This window comes from Cajanus cajan, chromosome 10, assembly GCF_000230855.2.
Source record: "Cajanus cajan strain Asha chromosome 10, NIPB_CcT2T_4, whole genome shotgun sequence".
NCBI classification, from domain to species: Eukaryota; Viridiplantae; Streptophyta; class Magnoliopsida; order Fabales; family Fabaceae; genus Cajanus; species Cajanus cajan.
In genome coordinates, this window is record NC_138526.1 from 21719227 (window position 1) to 21736346 (window position 17120).

At 28.5% G+C, this 17120-nt stretch overlaps 1 protein-coding gene across 1 annotated transcript; it reads left to right on the forward strand.

The window, feature by feature from the left end:
• Positions 1-1796: 1796 nt before the first annotated feature.
• LOC109792549 (polygalacturonase) lies at positions 1797-6437 on the forward strand. Its single transcript, XM_020351971.3, has 9 exons — positions 1797-2182; positions 2277-2402; positions 2508-2675; positions 3370-3390; positions 3558-3765; positions 3875-3956; positions 4112-4220; positions 5511-5627; positions 6024-6437. The coding sequence occupies exons 1-9, from the start codon at positions 1940-1942 to the stop codon at positions 6249-6251; spliced, it is 1302 nt and encodes a 433-aa protein (XP_020207560.1). The 5' UTR covers positions 1797-1939; the 3' UTR covers positions 6252-6437.
• Positions 6438-17120: the final 10683 nt, after the last annotated feature.

Below are 17120 nucleotides of genomic sequence, written 5' to 3' on the forward strand. Positions count from 1 at the left end.
ACGTCAGAAGTGGCCAGAACAGCCCGTTTCAGATCCAGAACGGCCCATTTTGGATTCATTTGTCATGTGTTAAATTTGCATCTAGAACGACCCGTTCTAGAGTTGAGTTTTAACTCATAGCGACCATGTTTGGAACGACCCGTTCCCAACTAGGGTTTTAGACCTTTTTGGTGGTTTGGAACGCCCCATTCCAGTTTGGGGAATGACCCGTTCCGTTTTGGGAACAACCTTTTCCGTTTTGGGAACAACCCGTTCTAGGCTACTAGATCACCCTTATTGGGCTTTGAGCCTTCTGATGTCATATCAAGTTGTTTTCCCAGGCTTTGTAATAAAATAGTGCTCATACGAATACTTAAATAGTACCAAAAATTCCACAATAAATACACTAACATATTGAAATAATTTATAAAATATTATTAATATAAGGTATGAAAACCAGGGTGTTACATACCTGAACCTTACTAGTATAAATAAATATGTTTGAATATATAAATTATATTTAAATTTTGAATAAGTAGATATTTTTAAATATAAATTATATTTTAGATTTATAATAAATAATTTTTTTATAGAGATAAATAATTTATATTGTAGTACAAAATTATCTTTATTTATTATAACTTATTTTTAAATATTAGAATTTTTCATAAATAATTATAATAAATAAAATTGAATTAGATATGAAGTTAAAAAAATTTCTAAAATCCCTCTAGTACTAAAACCTCCTAAAAGCACTTTCCTACAATATAATTATTCATGTTTAAAATATAAGGGTTGCCTTATAGGGTATGAGATGTTTGAAAAATAAATTTATGAATAAGTAGAAAAAAGAATAAAAAATAAACTAAAAAAAGTATAGGAGAGAAAATTATTAAAAAAAAAAGTGTATAAAAAATGGTATATTATCTTTATTAATTGTGTAAATTTTTGTTTTGTTTTTTTAGTTATAGAATCAGATACTAAAGATTTTCTATACTAAAAACATGATATCATTTTCTATTATTTAGAAAAGTGATAAATTCTTAGAATATAAGGAAAGTATATCAAGAGTTATGAAATTTATAATTTCAATCTTGTAGAATGGAAAATATATAACTAAATTTGTTGAATTTATTTATTATTAATATTTAGTATGTGCATTTCACATAATAAATATCTATTATATACAATTAAAATTTATAATAAAATTATATATTCAAATAAATATTATATTTAAATATATGTTTATTATATTAAAATTTTTATAAATATTATATTTTTAAATATATAAATTATATTTTAGATTTAAGATAAATAATTTATATTATGCTACAAAATTATTTTTATCTATTGATTATTTATTTTAAAATATTAAAATTTAATTTATAAATAAATATAAAATTAAATTATATTAGAAATTGAGAGAATCTCTAAAAATATTATCATTAAATAATAATTTTTAAAAGTACTATAATTATTTGCATTATTTTTTCCAATTTTTTATTGGTAATTGAGAATAAGTAAATGACTTAATTGAATGTTACCCAATTTGACCCAATTTGAAAGTAAACAATAGGAGTATCCTGTACGTTTGATATTGCATGTCAATCTTGTCTTAGGTCAATCTAAACAACCATGAGTAACAGCAATGTGCAGCACAAATGTTTGAATGTTGGTAAACAAGAACGAAGCACGCAAAATAACTAACCCATATTTAAATTTCCCTTAACCAAAATGCATTGATTCAAAATTCTGGTAACATCCCAGTATTTGTTTCGTCTCAGTCTTCACCATACCAACCCAACCCATCAATAGAAAATAAAATCAACTCTAACTTCCCTATAAATATATAACTTTTCCTTTGGCATTTACCACAATTCTCTCTACCATCCTCAACTTTTTCTTCTCTTCATTCAGTTGTTCTTTTTTCGATCATAAAGAGAAAACACACACGAGAATAATGTCTCCACAAAGTGTAGCTCTTTCACTTTTCACCACCGTGTTTCTCTCATTTGGCGTGTGTTTTGGGTCTTACCTAGAGGACACACACGACCTAAATAATTATCAACGTATGATACCAAATAATGAAACTTTTGGTATCAAGACAAGGGCTTTTGGATCCTTCCCATTTGCATGGTATCAAAGATGGTTTAGTGTTGATGACTATGGAGCCATAGCTAATGATGCCAGACATGACACTAAGGTAATTTAATTCACATTACAATTTAACATGAACAATGGGTTACATTTAAGTCTATTTTATTGGGTTATTAGTGTCTTACTTTTTAATTTTGTAGGCATTTGAGAAGGCATGGAATGAGGCATGTTCTACCGGGGGTGTTCTTTTAGTCCCTCGTGGCAAGACCTATCATTTAAAGCAAATCATTTTTTCAGGACCATGCCTACCCAATACTTCCTTCAGGGTGAGATTAATTAGTTAACATTTTCAAATTTCAAGCAATGATTAGTGAGAAATTAATTAGCTCATTTTGTTTTACCCACAATTTGCTTCATCATGTTAATATTAGGTCTTTGGAACAATCAAAGCATGGCCTAAAATGTCAGCATACCAAAAAGATAGATTACTCTGGATTAAGTTTCTTAATGTCGCGAATCTCATTGTTGATGGTGGTGGCATTATCAATGGTAATGGGAGAAAATGGTGGGAAAACTCTTGCAAAATCAACAAAAGCCTTGTAAGTTATTCAATTTCACTCAAATTCTATTGATATTTTCCGTTACATTTATCTCCTATAAACCAATGAATAAGCATATTTAAAAAATTATTATTATTATTATTGTTACTTTTTCTATATATTAAGAAATTTAATTATCTGTATTAACTATTTTCATAATATTATTTCTAGGTTGTTTTTGTTATAAATGAAAAAAAAAAAGAGTAGCATAATCGAAAGATCATATATTAAAGAAGAGATATTTTAATAAATATATTATTAAATAAGATAAAAATAATTAAAATTTACTTATATTTAAGAAAAAAAATTATTATTTTTTTAATAATAAAAATAAAGAGAAGATTATTCAATTTAATAGTTTAAATTTAAGGCCGATCTAAAAGTAAGGTTTAAAGATAATTTTTAAAGTTTTTTTTTTTTTTTTTTATGAATTGAGAAAGCATACTTTTTTTTAATCAATATATACAATTTTTTATTTTATTAAAACTAATAACAGAAAATATTTTTAAATACTTTTTTGTTGATGGACATAAAATTTAAATTTTGTTAGACATATCCCTTGGTCGGTTCTTAACAAACCCATATTTAATTCTTTTATATCTATATTTTTATTCTCATTTCAATTAATTAGACTTTTATCATTGTGATTTTCGATACTGAGCATGATTTCTCTCCTCTCTTTTTTCTTTCACAGCCATGCAAACCGGCACCAACTGTAAGTTGATATTCTTCTTCATGACATTTTTTGATCCATACACATGATGTTTAATTTAATTAACTTCACGCATAATAAATTTACAATTTGATGACCCTGTTCTGTTTCCTTATGACCCTTTTAATTTTTTTTATTTTTTATTTTTGGAAAACTTGTTGCATATATAGGCCGTGCAATTCCTCGGATGCAACAACTTGAGTGTGACAAACCTTAAGTTCAAAAATGCACAACAAATGCATGTTAGGTTTCAGAGATGCCACAATGTTACAGCTTCATATTTGAGTGTGACAGCACCAGAGCACAGCCCCAACACCGATGGAATTCACGTCACAGAGACACAAAACATAGTCATAACGAATAGTGTCATTGGAACAGGTGAAAAAAAAACAAAAAAAAAAACAAAATCAACACAAAGTTAATCAGAATAATTCACTTTGATTTCAAAATTTCTAATTTGCTTTTCCCACCGTTGATTTCATTGAAGGTGATGATTGTATCTCCATAGTAAGTGGGTCTCAGGATGTTGTTGTCAGAAATGTCAGGTGTGGACCAGGGCATGGAATCAGGTTTGTTGGTCGATTTGATGCACATATTATATTAATTTTTTACGATAATTATCTTTGTCATATGGTAAAAATTTTATAAACATTATTATATGGACATTAAATTCTGTTAATTTTACATTGATTGGTTCAAAAGTTGATGGTGTAATATGTTGTAGCATTGGGAGTTTAGGAGCTGGTAAGTCAGAAGCTCAAGTCTCGAACGTGTTAGTGGATGGAGCCATCATCACAGGAACAAGTAATGGAGTTAGAATAAAGACTTGGCAGGTATGATAATAAGTGTTTGAATTTGCTTCTAAAACATGGAATTAAACTTACCCACTTAAATTAATTTTATATTTATGATTTCTTTGGATAAATTTCTTTCAAAAAAATTAAATTTTTTTTAAAAAAGATTTATTCTGATAGAACGTATACAAGTTAATTTATATGTAAGAATATTATTTTAATAGAACAAAAAAAATAACATTATTCTTTTTCTACTTATGAAAATATCCAAACAAAAATTTAGAGCTAATGATGACAAAATAACAAATTTTAGGCACATTAAGACTATTACATTAGGAAGTTGACCAATGGTAGTGCACCTAAGGTTTATAAATTCTCACTTTGTTAGCTTACTTTTAAGCTAACATGTTCTGTTTGAAGTGTTTTTTTTATCACTTTTATGGTCGGTTACCACTTCTAAGTTCTAACTGACCCGAAATTGACCTGAAATATTTCAACTAACTGAGTTCGGCAAGTTTACACACTTCACCAATTCCTAACCTTCTTTAAACAAGTCAACAATATTTTATTATAAAAAAAAATGTGTTGTTGCAACTTTCTTATATCCTTCCTCTTAACTAATTCGAACCAGCATTTTTTTTCTTCCATTTGTGGAATTGCATGAAAATTCTGTGGAAAATTCTTTATGCTCATAATCCAGAAAAGACAACATATTTTTATTATGTGATGCTTAAAGTGGTTCTTCCTTACTTTGATGCGTAAGGTGAATTTGCATGAAAAAAAAAAAAAAAAAGAAGCTAAATTGTTATGGTCTTATTCAATTTCATTGAATTCCCAAATCCATCCTTATGATTTAAAAGTTATTTTTTTTAAATAAATCATTCCTTACTTGCTAGGAGATGTTTAACTTTATTTATACCATATGGCCTTAAAATTTACTCTTGAAACTTAAATAAAGCAGAGGAATTTTCATTGACCAATTGTGTATATTTGTCGAATAAAGCATTGATTTATCTAAAAATTTCAAGTAGCCCCTTCTAGTTTAATAAATATTAACAAAATTTTAATATTGCTAGCTAGTGAGAAAGGGTACTAATTATAAAAAAAAAAAAAGTTTAAAAACCTCAAAATTATATTAGCTTATTTAAAAAGAGTAAAGTTAAAAGTACTTTTTTCAAAGTAATACAACAAAAAGATTAAGTGAGCTTCTTCATAGTGTACAACATAATAATATTATTATGATTAATAATAATAATTAGTTACAATAGAAAATTTTTTCTTTTGATTATGGTATCTTACATGTTTTTTCTTCTTTCCATCACAAAACAGGGAGGTTCCGGCTATGCGAAAAACATCAAATTTACGAATATTGAAATGCGAAATGTGAAGAATCCCATAATTGTGGATCAAAACTACTGTGACAAGAGAAATGCATGCCCTCAGCAGGTAATTTATTATTATGAAGCTCTCAATCTACAAATTGTTTCCTTTATTATTTGAGTTCCCACTATACCCTAAACACATTTCTTAAGAAATTAGTATATAAATTTTTTTTACTGAAAATTAAAATAAATATAATATATGTTGGTATATTATTAAAAAGTGTATGTATAAACTATAGTGACACACAAAATATGTTGTTGAATCTCATTCAAAATCAACACTAAAATTATATGTAGCTATATATCAAATAAGTATATGTCTATATATATTACACGTATAATGACATTTTTTATGTCTCACTATATAAAAAAAATTTGTAATGACACCTTTTACTTTTAATTTTTTATTATCATGATTGAATGAAATGTGATATTGACTACCATGTTGGTGAAATGGCAGGACTCAGCAGTGCAAGTGAGCCACATAATGTACCAAAACATCATAGGAACAAGTGCTTCAGAAGAAGCAATCAAATTTGACTGCAGCAAAAGCATCCCATGCAAAGATATATTATTGCAAAATGTGAATTTAACACCACAGGAGGAACTAATAAGACATGGTGGCATCCATGCTACGTGTAAAAACGTTAGATATGTCAATAGGGGACTGCTTTTTCCTCCTTGCTGATCTACTTGATGTCAAAGAAGGAACAATAGAGTGTTATTACCATATTTTAATAGCTTGAGTGTTTAGATTTTTTAATTTGTAAATATTGTTTTCTTTTTTGGAATTAGTCACAAAGCCACATGTTAGTCCACAGGTAGTTGACAACATAATAATAAATTCGATTTACCTATCTAGTATTTACACTCATTTACAATGTTTTCTAATTTTTTTATGCTATAAAAATTCTCTATTATGAATTATATATTGATCAAATAATTTTTTAATAGAATATTCAAATGTTAAACCCGACCTATATTATAACTTCAGCTAAGTATAAAATAAATAAAAAAATATGGTTTTCTTCTAATAATTTTTTTTAACCTAATTTTTTCTAGTACGTTTGAGTTTACAAGCCAAAGATTTTACACAAGAAAGTCGATTGATTCAATAAATTTAAACATTTCGTCGCTGAAGTTTTGAACGTGTTGTGTTGCTTTAAGTTATGTAGTTAATGGAAGGGGGAGGAAGAAAAATGGTATAGAAATTAGAAAGTAGGCATATGATAATGGAAATGAATGCTGTGCTCAAAAGGCAATAATAATTTTTTCTCTGAAATTGCGAAACATGACCAAATCATATATTTTTTTTTTGTAATCAAAATTTTCTTTCCTTTCGTTTTCGTGGGTGGTTAGCTTAGGTTTTACAACATTTGTGATATTTAATTAAGGATTTCTTTATTTTTAATAAGTCGATCTAATAAAAATAAATTATATCTCGTAATTAAAATTAAAAAAAAAATCCCTTTATTTTTTAGGGGTCGAAAACCTTTTTTCATGATTGGGAAAAGAATTGTGAATCTTGAAAATTATTATCTCATATATATATATATATATGAAATAGGTCAGTAAATTTAGATAATTATACTTCTCTATACTACATCACATATAAAATTGAGGTTATTAAAGTGTTTTTTTAGTAAGACTATCTTTTTAGTTTTTAAATATTTTTTAAGTTAAAAAAATAAAATTTGGTGGGAATCTTTACTTAAATTATAACAAAAAAGAGAAATATTTTATTTTGTAACCAAATCATTAATCTAAACTCTAAATATTAAATATTTGTTTCTTTTAAAGTCACCATCATTTTTAAAGTCATCATTCTCTAATATTTTTAAATATTTATTTATTTTGTTCTTTCACATTCTCACACAAAATTTTTTTTAAAGAAGTTTCTTCTTGATACATTTCTTTTTTTTTGTTCGTCCTTGGAGTATCCATCGCCGATAGCAGTGACTAATTTTCTCGCTACGTTGGAGGCACCTCAAAGGGTGGGATAGCTGGCCCCAAGATTTAACGTGGCTGCATACACAAGGCAGGATTCGAATCCCTGACCTTGCTTAAGCGTGATACATTTCCTTTCTTATTTTACTTAGTTTAAAATACTATTTGTTGTTCTTAATTTCTTTGATGATGTTTATTGATTCTTTATTTTAGAATTTCTATTTGTGTGTTTTATGGATTGATTAATTTAATAAGATTTTTTTCTTCTACATTTTTTCTCTCACCCAAAAGCATGTTTTTCCATCTTCGCTTTCTCCAACAACCAACTAACTATGTGTTGATAAGAATCCAATAAATAATTAGGTTAAATACCTAATTTGATCCCTTATAATATTTTAAAGTTTCAATTTAGTCTCAGTTTAATTTTTGGTTTCAATTTGGTCCCTAATAATTTAAATTACTGCAATATTGGACCTTCCGTCCAATTTTTTTAAATGAAGTTAACTATTGACCACGTGGATGTCACGTAGATGCCATGCATAGGTGGATGCCAAATTTCTTTAATGCACTTGGAACCAGAACGGTCCGTTCTGCTTGCACTCGTGGTATGCTAATCATACACTCATGGTAGGTTAATCTTGCACTCGTGATGTATTAATTTATCATTTCAATGTTAACTTTCTTTCTATATAGTATGAATTCAAAATATTATGTAACATACCATAAATAAAAACAATCAAAGCGTTGTCATTATTAACTTTTAATATAGTCAACAAATTTATATTATTAGACTTCTATATATTATGTTATATGTAAAAGTTGGAATTATGAAAGTATTTTTAGTAATTTTTTATATTTTTTTAATGTCTTTTAATTTATCAAATTATTTAAAATTTTAATTTTAACTTAGTTACAAAAATAATTATAAGATTTGAAAATCATTTTTAGCTGAAGATAATTCTATTATAAAACTAATTTATAATTTATTAAATTGTATAAAAATTAAAATTTTAAAATTTTCAATTGCAAAATAATCATTAGAATAATTAGGATATTTGTAAATCTTTTTCACCAAAAGATATTATAAATACTTTAACTTATAAAATTATATAAACTTTAAATATGTCAGATATAGATCAGTCACCAAAAAAATTACCAGTTTTGTAAATTGTTTTCACTATAAATAACTTTATTATAAGAAAATTAAGCCACTAAACTAAACTCTAATGACTAAGTCTTAAAACTCTAAACCTTAACACTTAAATATAAAATATTTTTAAATTTATCAAATTCAATAAAAATTTAAATATGTCAGTTTCAAAAAATAATCACTAGAATAATTATGAAATTTGTCAATCTTTTTCACTAAATGAGAATTACATTATAAGAAAGTAAAACAACTAAACTAAAAACTATTTAAAAGATTACGTGTAGTTCAAAATTAAAGTTTAAAAGTGAAAATTTTCAAAAACAAAATAATGAAATAGATATTGAGTTAAATAGAAAAGTATTTAACTTTTTTATCTTTAATTTTTGTACTATTTCATTTTTATTTTATCTGATGTATTTTATCTAAAATTAGAAATAAAAAAATCTCTAAAACTCTAAACTCTAAAAGCTTAAATCCTAGACCTTAACACTTAAATATAAAATCTTTAAATTTGTCAAATTATCTAATAAAATAAATATGTCAGTTAAAAAAAACTACCAGAACAAGTATGAGATTTGTAACCTTTTTTACTAAAGGATAATTCTATTATAAGATAATAAAACAACCAAACTAAAAACTATTTAAAAGATAATGCGTAGTTTATAATTAAAGTTAAAAGATAAAATTTCCAAAAAAATAATATGTGTAGTTTATAAAGGAACTAAACTAAAAACTATTTTAAAAATTATGTGTATTTTATATAATTAAAATTCAAAGAAATTTTTTTCAAAAAAAAAAATAATGAATTAGATATTGAATTTAAATAGAAAAGTATTTAACTTTATTATGTGTAGTTTTTGTATTTTTTCATTTTATCTGATGTACCTAATCTAAAATTAAAAATAAAAATAAAATATGTCACTTACAAAAAGATCACAAGAATAATTACGATATTTGAAAATCACATTAAAAAAAATTCAATCACAAGAAATAAAACTACTTAGTTAAAATAAAAAATAAAAATAAAAAAGATAATGCTTTGTAGATTTTAGCTATAAACAAAAAAAAAAGAGAGAAAAAGATAGTATGACATTTTTATTGGAAATTTCTTTATTTTTAAAATCAAAATTAAAACAAAGATTTGTGATATTTAATTAAGGATTTCTTTATTTTTAATAAGTCGATCTAATAAAAAAAAGTTATATCTCGTAATTAAAATAAAAAATCAAAATTTTCTTTCCTTTTATTTTATAGGGGTCGAAAACTTTTTTTCATGATTGGAAAAAAATCGTGAATCCTAAAAATTATTTTCTTATATATATATATATGAAATAGGTAAGTAAATTTATATAATTATACTTCACTATATTACGTCACATATAAAATTGAGGTTATTAAAATCTTTTTAATAAGACTATCTTTTTAATTTTTAATTTTTAAAAATGAAATTTATTTGGAATCTTTATTGAAATTATAACAAAAAGAAGAATATTTTATTTTGTAACTAAATCATTAATCTAAATCTTAAATATTAAATTTCTTGTTTCCGTTAAAGTCATTATTTCTCTAATATTTTTAGATACTTTATTATTATTTTTCTTTAATATTCTCACACGAAAGATTTTCTAAATAAATTTCTTCTTTTTTTTTTTTTAAGGGAAAGAAATTTCTTCTTGATATGCATTAAAGTTCAAAGATTATGTGTAGTTTATATAATTAAAGTTCAAAAAAAAAAATTCAAAAAAATAATGAATCGGATATTGAATTTAAATAGAAAAGTATTTAATTTTACTATCTTTAGTTTTTGTATTATTTCATTTTATCTGATCTACCATATCTAAAATTAAAAATAAAAAATAAAATATGTGAGTTACAAGAAAATCACAAAATAATAATTAGGATATTTGAAAATCACATTTAATAAAAGATAATTCATTCACAAGAAAATAAAACTAATAAAATAAAATTAAATTAAAAGGAGATAATGCTTAATGGATTTTAGCTATAAACAAAAAAAGGTAGCATGCATATGATGTTTTTAGTGGATTGAAACTTTATTTTTATCTTGAAAAAATTAGTTTCCTACCTCTCTCCATAGAAATAATTTTATGAAAAATATATATAAAGGCTATTTTGAGAAGATAATGTTTTTTAAAAATGTTATTTTGTAAATAAAAAGCCAAAGACGAGATTCATATGAATAAAACTATAAAAGCTTTCCGTGTACTAAATACTCTTTAGAGTCCTTATTAAAATTTAGTTTAATCATTTTCTTACGGTATGTGAGCACTTACACTAAGTAGAACATATATATTTTATAACTATATACATAACTAATGAGATGTATAATATTATAAAATAATTATATCACATATATTATTATAATAAAATATATATTCATATGTTATAATATATTTATAATTTATTATATTAATATAATATAATATTATTTATTATTACAATAGTGGAATATTTATATTAAGATTTTCTATTTCTTAAATTATATGAATAAATAAATTATTAAATAAAATTTTTTAAGTTAATTATTACATCTTTATAAAATATGATACTTTTCAAATTAATAAAATACCAGACAATTCATATATTTTTAATATACTAAATTACATACAAATAACAATAGTTGGTAAATGTCAACCAAATATGTAATCAAAGTAACTTACAAATTATGTACATCCTAAACTACAAAATGAGTAAAACTATAATCATAACAGTTATTTTTAACATAATTATATATATATATATATATATATATATATATATATTATATTGTTATGATATTATAAAATTATTTATTTTATTATTATTTATTACTACTATTGTATTTTTATTTATTAATTTTTCTCATAACAAGATCTTTTTAAGTTGTATTTGTAACATCTCGAATCTTCTACATAGTTAATTATTATTATTTACTTACGGAGCTTATTTCATTAAGGGGATTTTATAGAACATTTTAGAGATTTTTAAAAAAATATTAAATATTTATTAAAAAAATTAATTTTTATATGAAATTTTATTTCATTTTATTTTTTTAGGCCCAGAATGGGCCGTTCCAAAAAGCGGAACGGGTCGTGCCCATAAGTAGAACGGGAGTTCCAAAAAGTGGAATGGGTCGTTCCAATTATGGTCAATGTGTTAAAATGAACCTTAGAACGGGCCGTTCTGATTTTGAGAACGGGCCATTCTGATTTTGAAAACGGGCCGTTTTGATTTTGAGAACGAGCCTTTGCAGTTGTAGATTTTGCATATAATGGATGGGTCCAGAACGGACCGTTCTGGTTTGAGAATGGGCCGTTCCAGCCACCCCTGAATGCCTATAAATAGGAGGCTTAGGCTTCAGTTCAAATCATACTATTCACTTATGACTTCTTCTTCTTCTAAACCTTCTAAAGACCAAGGGGAATCCAGAGGAGGAGATTAGCAAGATTCTGCTCTAGTTTCAGCTCTTGCTTATCGAGGGAAGGGGGGAGTGAGAAACTTCGCTCGGGGATGTGGAAATAATTGTTGGGTAGTCGGATTGGCCCCCAATCCCTTGCCTGATGTATGTTTCTAGGAACATGAATGTGTTCTGTTTTACTTTATGATTATTCTGCTGTGTTCCTTGTTGGAGATGATGAATGAATATGTGGTTATTTTGAATTTTCATATGAACTAAAATGCTCTGTGGATTCCTGTACGAACCCTATGAGAAATAATTATGACACGACTATGTGAAATATAAACAAATGACATGAGACATGAGAATGGGCTATTGAGATAAGCTATGACTATGAGAATATGAATGAAATTCTGTAATAAGTGAAATGTTAAGTCAATGAAATAGTGAATGTATGACATGCATCATATGCATATATAACTCCAGGTGTGCCGCTTATGGCGCATACCAGTGATGAAATGATGTGATGAAATGACTTATTCCAGGTATGCCGCTTAGGCCGCATACCAGTGATGTAATAAGTTAACAAGGTGTACCTTAGGGTCACCAATGATCTAACAAGCTAACAAGGTGTGCCATAGGGTCACCATTGATGTAACAAGCTAACAAGGTGTGCCTTAGGGTCACCAATGATGTAACTAGCTATATGATGAAATGATTTATTCGAGGTGTGCCGCTTAGGCCGCATACCAGTAATGTACTGAGATATTTTAGATGTACCTTTGGTCACTAGTGATGTATTCATGAATGAATGTGCCCAGGTATGTTGCTGTGTAGCATACCAATGATGAGAAATGTGAACTTCCGTATGGCGCCACATGCATGCATTTATGAGTCGAGTCCATGGCATTATTGCATGATAATTAAATGTATATGTATTCTAATATATTTATAACTTGAGAGTTATGATCAGTTATGTGTAATTTGTGTGGTATTTTTAATGACTGTGTGTGTTGCTTAACATTTGTTTCTACATCTGAATTAGAGTGAGATGTTTCTCACTCCCTTGTTGTTCTTGTACAAGTTTAAATGATGTTGCAGGTGATCATCATCATGAGGATGTTGGTGATGAGGCTGAAGGTTTCAGTTGGGCATGCTCTGATAGGATATGTGACATCAAGGCATAACTAGGTTTAGTTTACGATGTTATTGTTTTAAAAGCTTTAGTTTCTCTTATTTTGTAATTTGTAGCGAAGGTATAACGTAAATAAAGTCTATAGTTGCAGTGATTGAATCCAAAGAAAGTGTGTGTGGAAAATTGTAATTTTGAATGTTCTTGATGAAAGGCCAATGTGTGCATCTTTGTTATATTTTTATTACATGATTTGGAAGTTATAAATGAATTCCTAACTAGGAGGCACTACCACCTTTACTGGAATTAATCTATATTTCCTTTACTATTTTTTTATTATTTATAATTTCTTGAGTTTTGATACTTATATGTTGACTTTTTATGGTTTATGAGTTACGAATGTGAACCTTCTATCTTACGATATTTGAGACATTTGTTTTATCCATGAAAGATGTTATCAACTATGAAAGATTTTATTTACTTAAAAAGAAAAAAAAGTTATTGTTTACACTTATTGTGTAGTAATGTTGGGGTAGAGGGTGTCATAGTATTCATGAACTAATTTTTTTTATCCATGAAAGATGTTATCAACTATGAAAGATTTTATTTACTCAAAAAGAAAAAAATTTATTGTTTACATATTGTGTAGTAATGTTGGGGTAGACGGTGTCACATTTAGTGGTATTAGAGCAGGTCGATCCAATCGGCCGTGAGTTATGAGTTTACTATGCTTGTTTGGTAGATGAATGATGGACTGAATTGATTGTGGAACTTATTGGTATGCTAGTGTGATGATTGATTATGTCTATTAATTATACTATTTTCTCAGATTATGGCTGGTAGAAATGATCGTGCGATTGTTGATGCTCTTAAGCATTAGCACAAGCTATGAATAATAACAATAGGGCTGGAGTCACTCCTAACTTGTTGGAGCAATTTCAGTGAAATCACCCACCTACCTTTAAAAGAGGATATGACCCAGACGCTGCTATGAATTGGCTAACAGAGATCGAGAAGATCTTCAATGTCGTGGATTGTCCCCTCGCTCAGAAGGTGAAGTTGGCCACCTTTATGTTGACTGCTGATGCCCACTTTTGGTGGGAAGGAGCACTTCGAAGGGTGATTGATGGAGGGGTGCACTTGAATTGGGACAACTTCAAGAGAGTCTTTCTTGAGAAGTATTTCCCAGATGATGTGAGGAGTCGGAAAGAAATGGAATTCCTTGAGTTGAATCAAGGAAACGACACAATGGCAGAGTATGCTTCCAAATTTGATGCTTTAGTTCGTTATTGTACACACTACCATGGTGAGGGTGGTGAAAGAGCTAAATGCATAAAATTTGTAAATGGTCTGCGTCCAGAGGTGAAGAATGCAATTAACTATCAGGAGATATATCACTTCCCCACTCTGGTCAATAAGTGCAGCATTTATGATCGTGACAATCGTACTCGTGCTGCTTTCTATAAAGGAGTTGGAGGTCCTATCCGTGCTGTGAGTTCTAGTACTTCGGGTAGGAGTAAGCCTTACTCCGCTCTTACTAGATTTCAAGGGAGTAAAGTTGTTACTAGTGGAAGCAAGTCATTTACTAGATGATCCACTGTTAGTGCTACTGCAAGTGTTAGAGGGTCTGTGTCCACTCCTTCAGGAAGATGCGGGAAGTGTGGACGTGCTGGTCATAATCAGTCTGAGTGTCGTGACAGGGAGGTTACCTGCTTCAACTACAATGGTATAGGGAGAGTATTTTCTCTTAGTGGTGCTGAAGCTGCTCGGTCAGAAAATCTAATATAAGGTACTTGTTTCATAGCTGAGAACAAGTACCTTTATTTCTGTCTCTTGTGTCCAAAAATTGAATTTGCCTGTGTCTTTGTTAAATTTTGATTTAGTTGTTGAAACCCCTACTAATGGTCCTATGACTACATCCCTAGTGTGTTTGAAATGTCCTTTGACAGTTTTCGATAAGCAGTTTCTAGTTGACTTAATTTGTTTTTCTCTTAGTCAATTAGATGTAATTCTTGGTATGGATTGGTTATCTTCCCACCATGTCCTTTTAAATTGCTTTTATAAATCTATTTCCTTTGGTGAATGTAAGAGTACGAAATTTCTTAGTGCTGCCGACATTAAAACTTGTTTAAAAGAAAATGAAATAGTGTACATGATCTTAACTTCCTTAACACTTGAGACTGATAGTAAGCTAGATGAGATTCCCTTAGTGAGAGAATTTCCAGAAGTATTCCCTAAGAATGTGTCTAGTTTACCACCTGAGAGAGAGATTGAATTTAGCATAGACTTAGTGCCAGGTACCTCACCTATATCTATAGCACCCTAAAGGATGTCTCCTAAAGAGTTAGTTGAGCTTAAGAAACAAATAGAGAAACTGCAAGGGAAACAATTCATTAGGCCTAGTGTCTCGCCTTGGGGAGCGTCTGTTTTATTGGTTAAGAAGAAAGATGGGAGCATAAGGTTATGTGTAGACTATAGGCAACTAAATAAAGTGACTATTAAGAATAAGTATCCCTTGCCTAGGATATATGACTTTATGGATCAACTACTTGGAGCTTGTGTGTTCAGTAAGATAGATTTAAGGTCAGGATACCATCAGATTAGAGTGAGAGTTGAGGATGTTCCTATGACTGCCTTTAGGACCCGCTATGGGCACTATGAGTATTTAGTTATGCCTTTTGATGTGACTAATGCACCTGGTGTTTTTATGGACTACATGAATAGGATCTTTCACCCTTACTTGGATAAATTTGTAGTGGTCTTCATAGATGATATCCTAGTGTATTCCAAGACTAGGGAGGAGCATGTTAAGCACCTTAATATCGTTCTTCAAACCCTTAAGGAGAAGCAATTGTATGCTTGTCGCAACCTGAAAATTTCCAATCCCACGACCTATGGTTTAGGCATTCTTTTAAAGATCTCATCAATTAAGGAATGTCCAGACACCAGACTAATTCTTAATTAATGGTTTTGAAAAATGAGTTCATGGAGTCGCCACCAATATTTTACTCAAAACATTGGAAAAAGAAAAGGTTTTTAAAAGTCCAATAGTGGCCTTGATAACCAGAATTGGGTTCGGGGGTCGGTTACGTGTAGGGAAGGTATTAAGCACCCCTACAACGCCCTCAATCGGTACCCTATGATGAAGTTAACGTGATAAGAATTAATAAATTAAATATTAGATCCCCTTTATTAATATTTATTTACATGCTTAAAATTTAAATTATACAATTGACTCTAAAATATCTACATGATTACTTTTGTTATAACAATGTTTATTAAAGATGAGAGATAAAAGTTAGGGAAGAAGATAAAGATGAAAAATAAAAGATAGAGATGAATATTGATTGAAATACCTCGTAGCAAGCTTTGTTAGATCTTCAAATATGAAAAATTTTGGTGCTTTTTGGCAACCTTTCACACTACAATTGCCTCACAAAACTCAAGAAATACAATAGGAAGGAGAGAGAGAGAAATTTCGAGCTCTAAGGAGTCTTGGACGAAATTTGGTGGCCCCTGAGAACTGTGCCCGAGTTGTCTATTTATAGACATCAAAAAGTTGCCAGAACGGCCCGTTCCAGATTCGGAACGACCCGTTCTGGATCTATACGTTATGTGTTAATTTTGTATCTTGGAACGGCCCGTTCTGAAAACAGAATGGCCCGTTCCAAAAGTGAGGTTAACACATAACTGACTATGTTGGAACGACCCGTTCCAAACTAAGGTTTTTAGCCTTTTTTTGTATTTGGAATGGCCCGTTCCAGTTTTGGGAACGACCTGTTCTAGTTCAGGTTTTAGCCTCATTTTAGGAACTTGGAACGGCCCGTTCCAGTTTAGGAACGACTCGTTCCAAACTTAGGTTTTAAGCCTTTTTATGGAATTGGAACGATCCATTCTGATTTTGCAACAGCCCGTTCTGGCTACTAAAACC

Bases quoted from the DNA above. Each gene is read 5' to 3' on its own strand.
- LOC109792549 (XM_020351971.3), top strand. From the start codon at position 1,940: ATGTCTCCACAAAGTGTAGCTCTTTCACTTTTCACCACCGTGTTTCTC. The intron at 3,957-4,111 runs GTTTGTTGGTCG...AATATGTTGTAG, and splicing joins GGACCAGGGCATGGAATCAG to CATTGGGAGTTTAGGAGCTG. The intron at 5,628-6,023 runs GTAATTTATTAT...GTGAAATGGCAG, and splicing joins GAAATGCATGCCCTCAGCAG to GACTCAGCAGTGCAAGTGAG.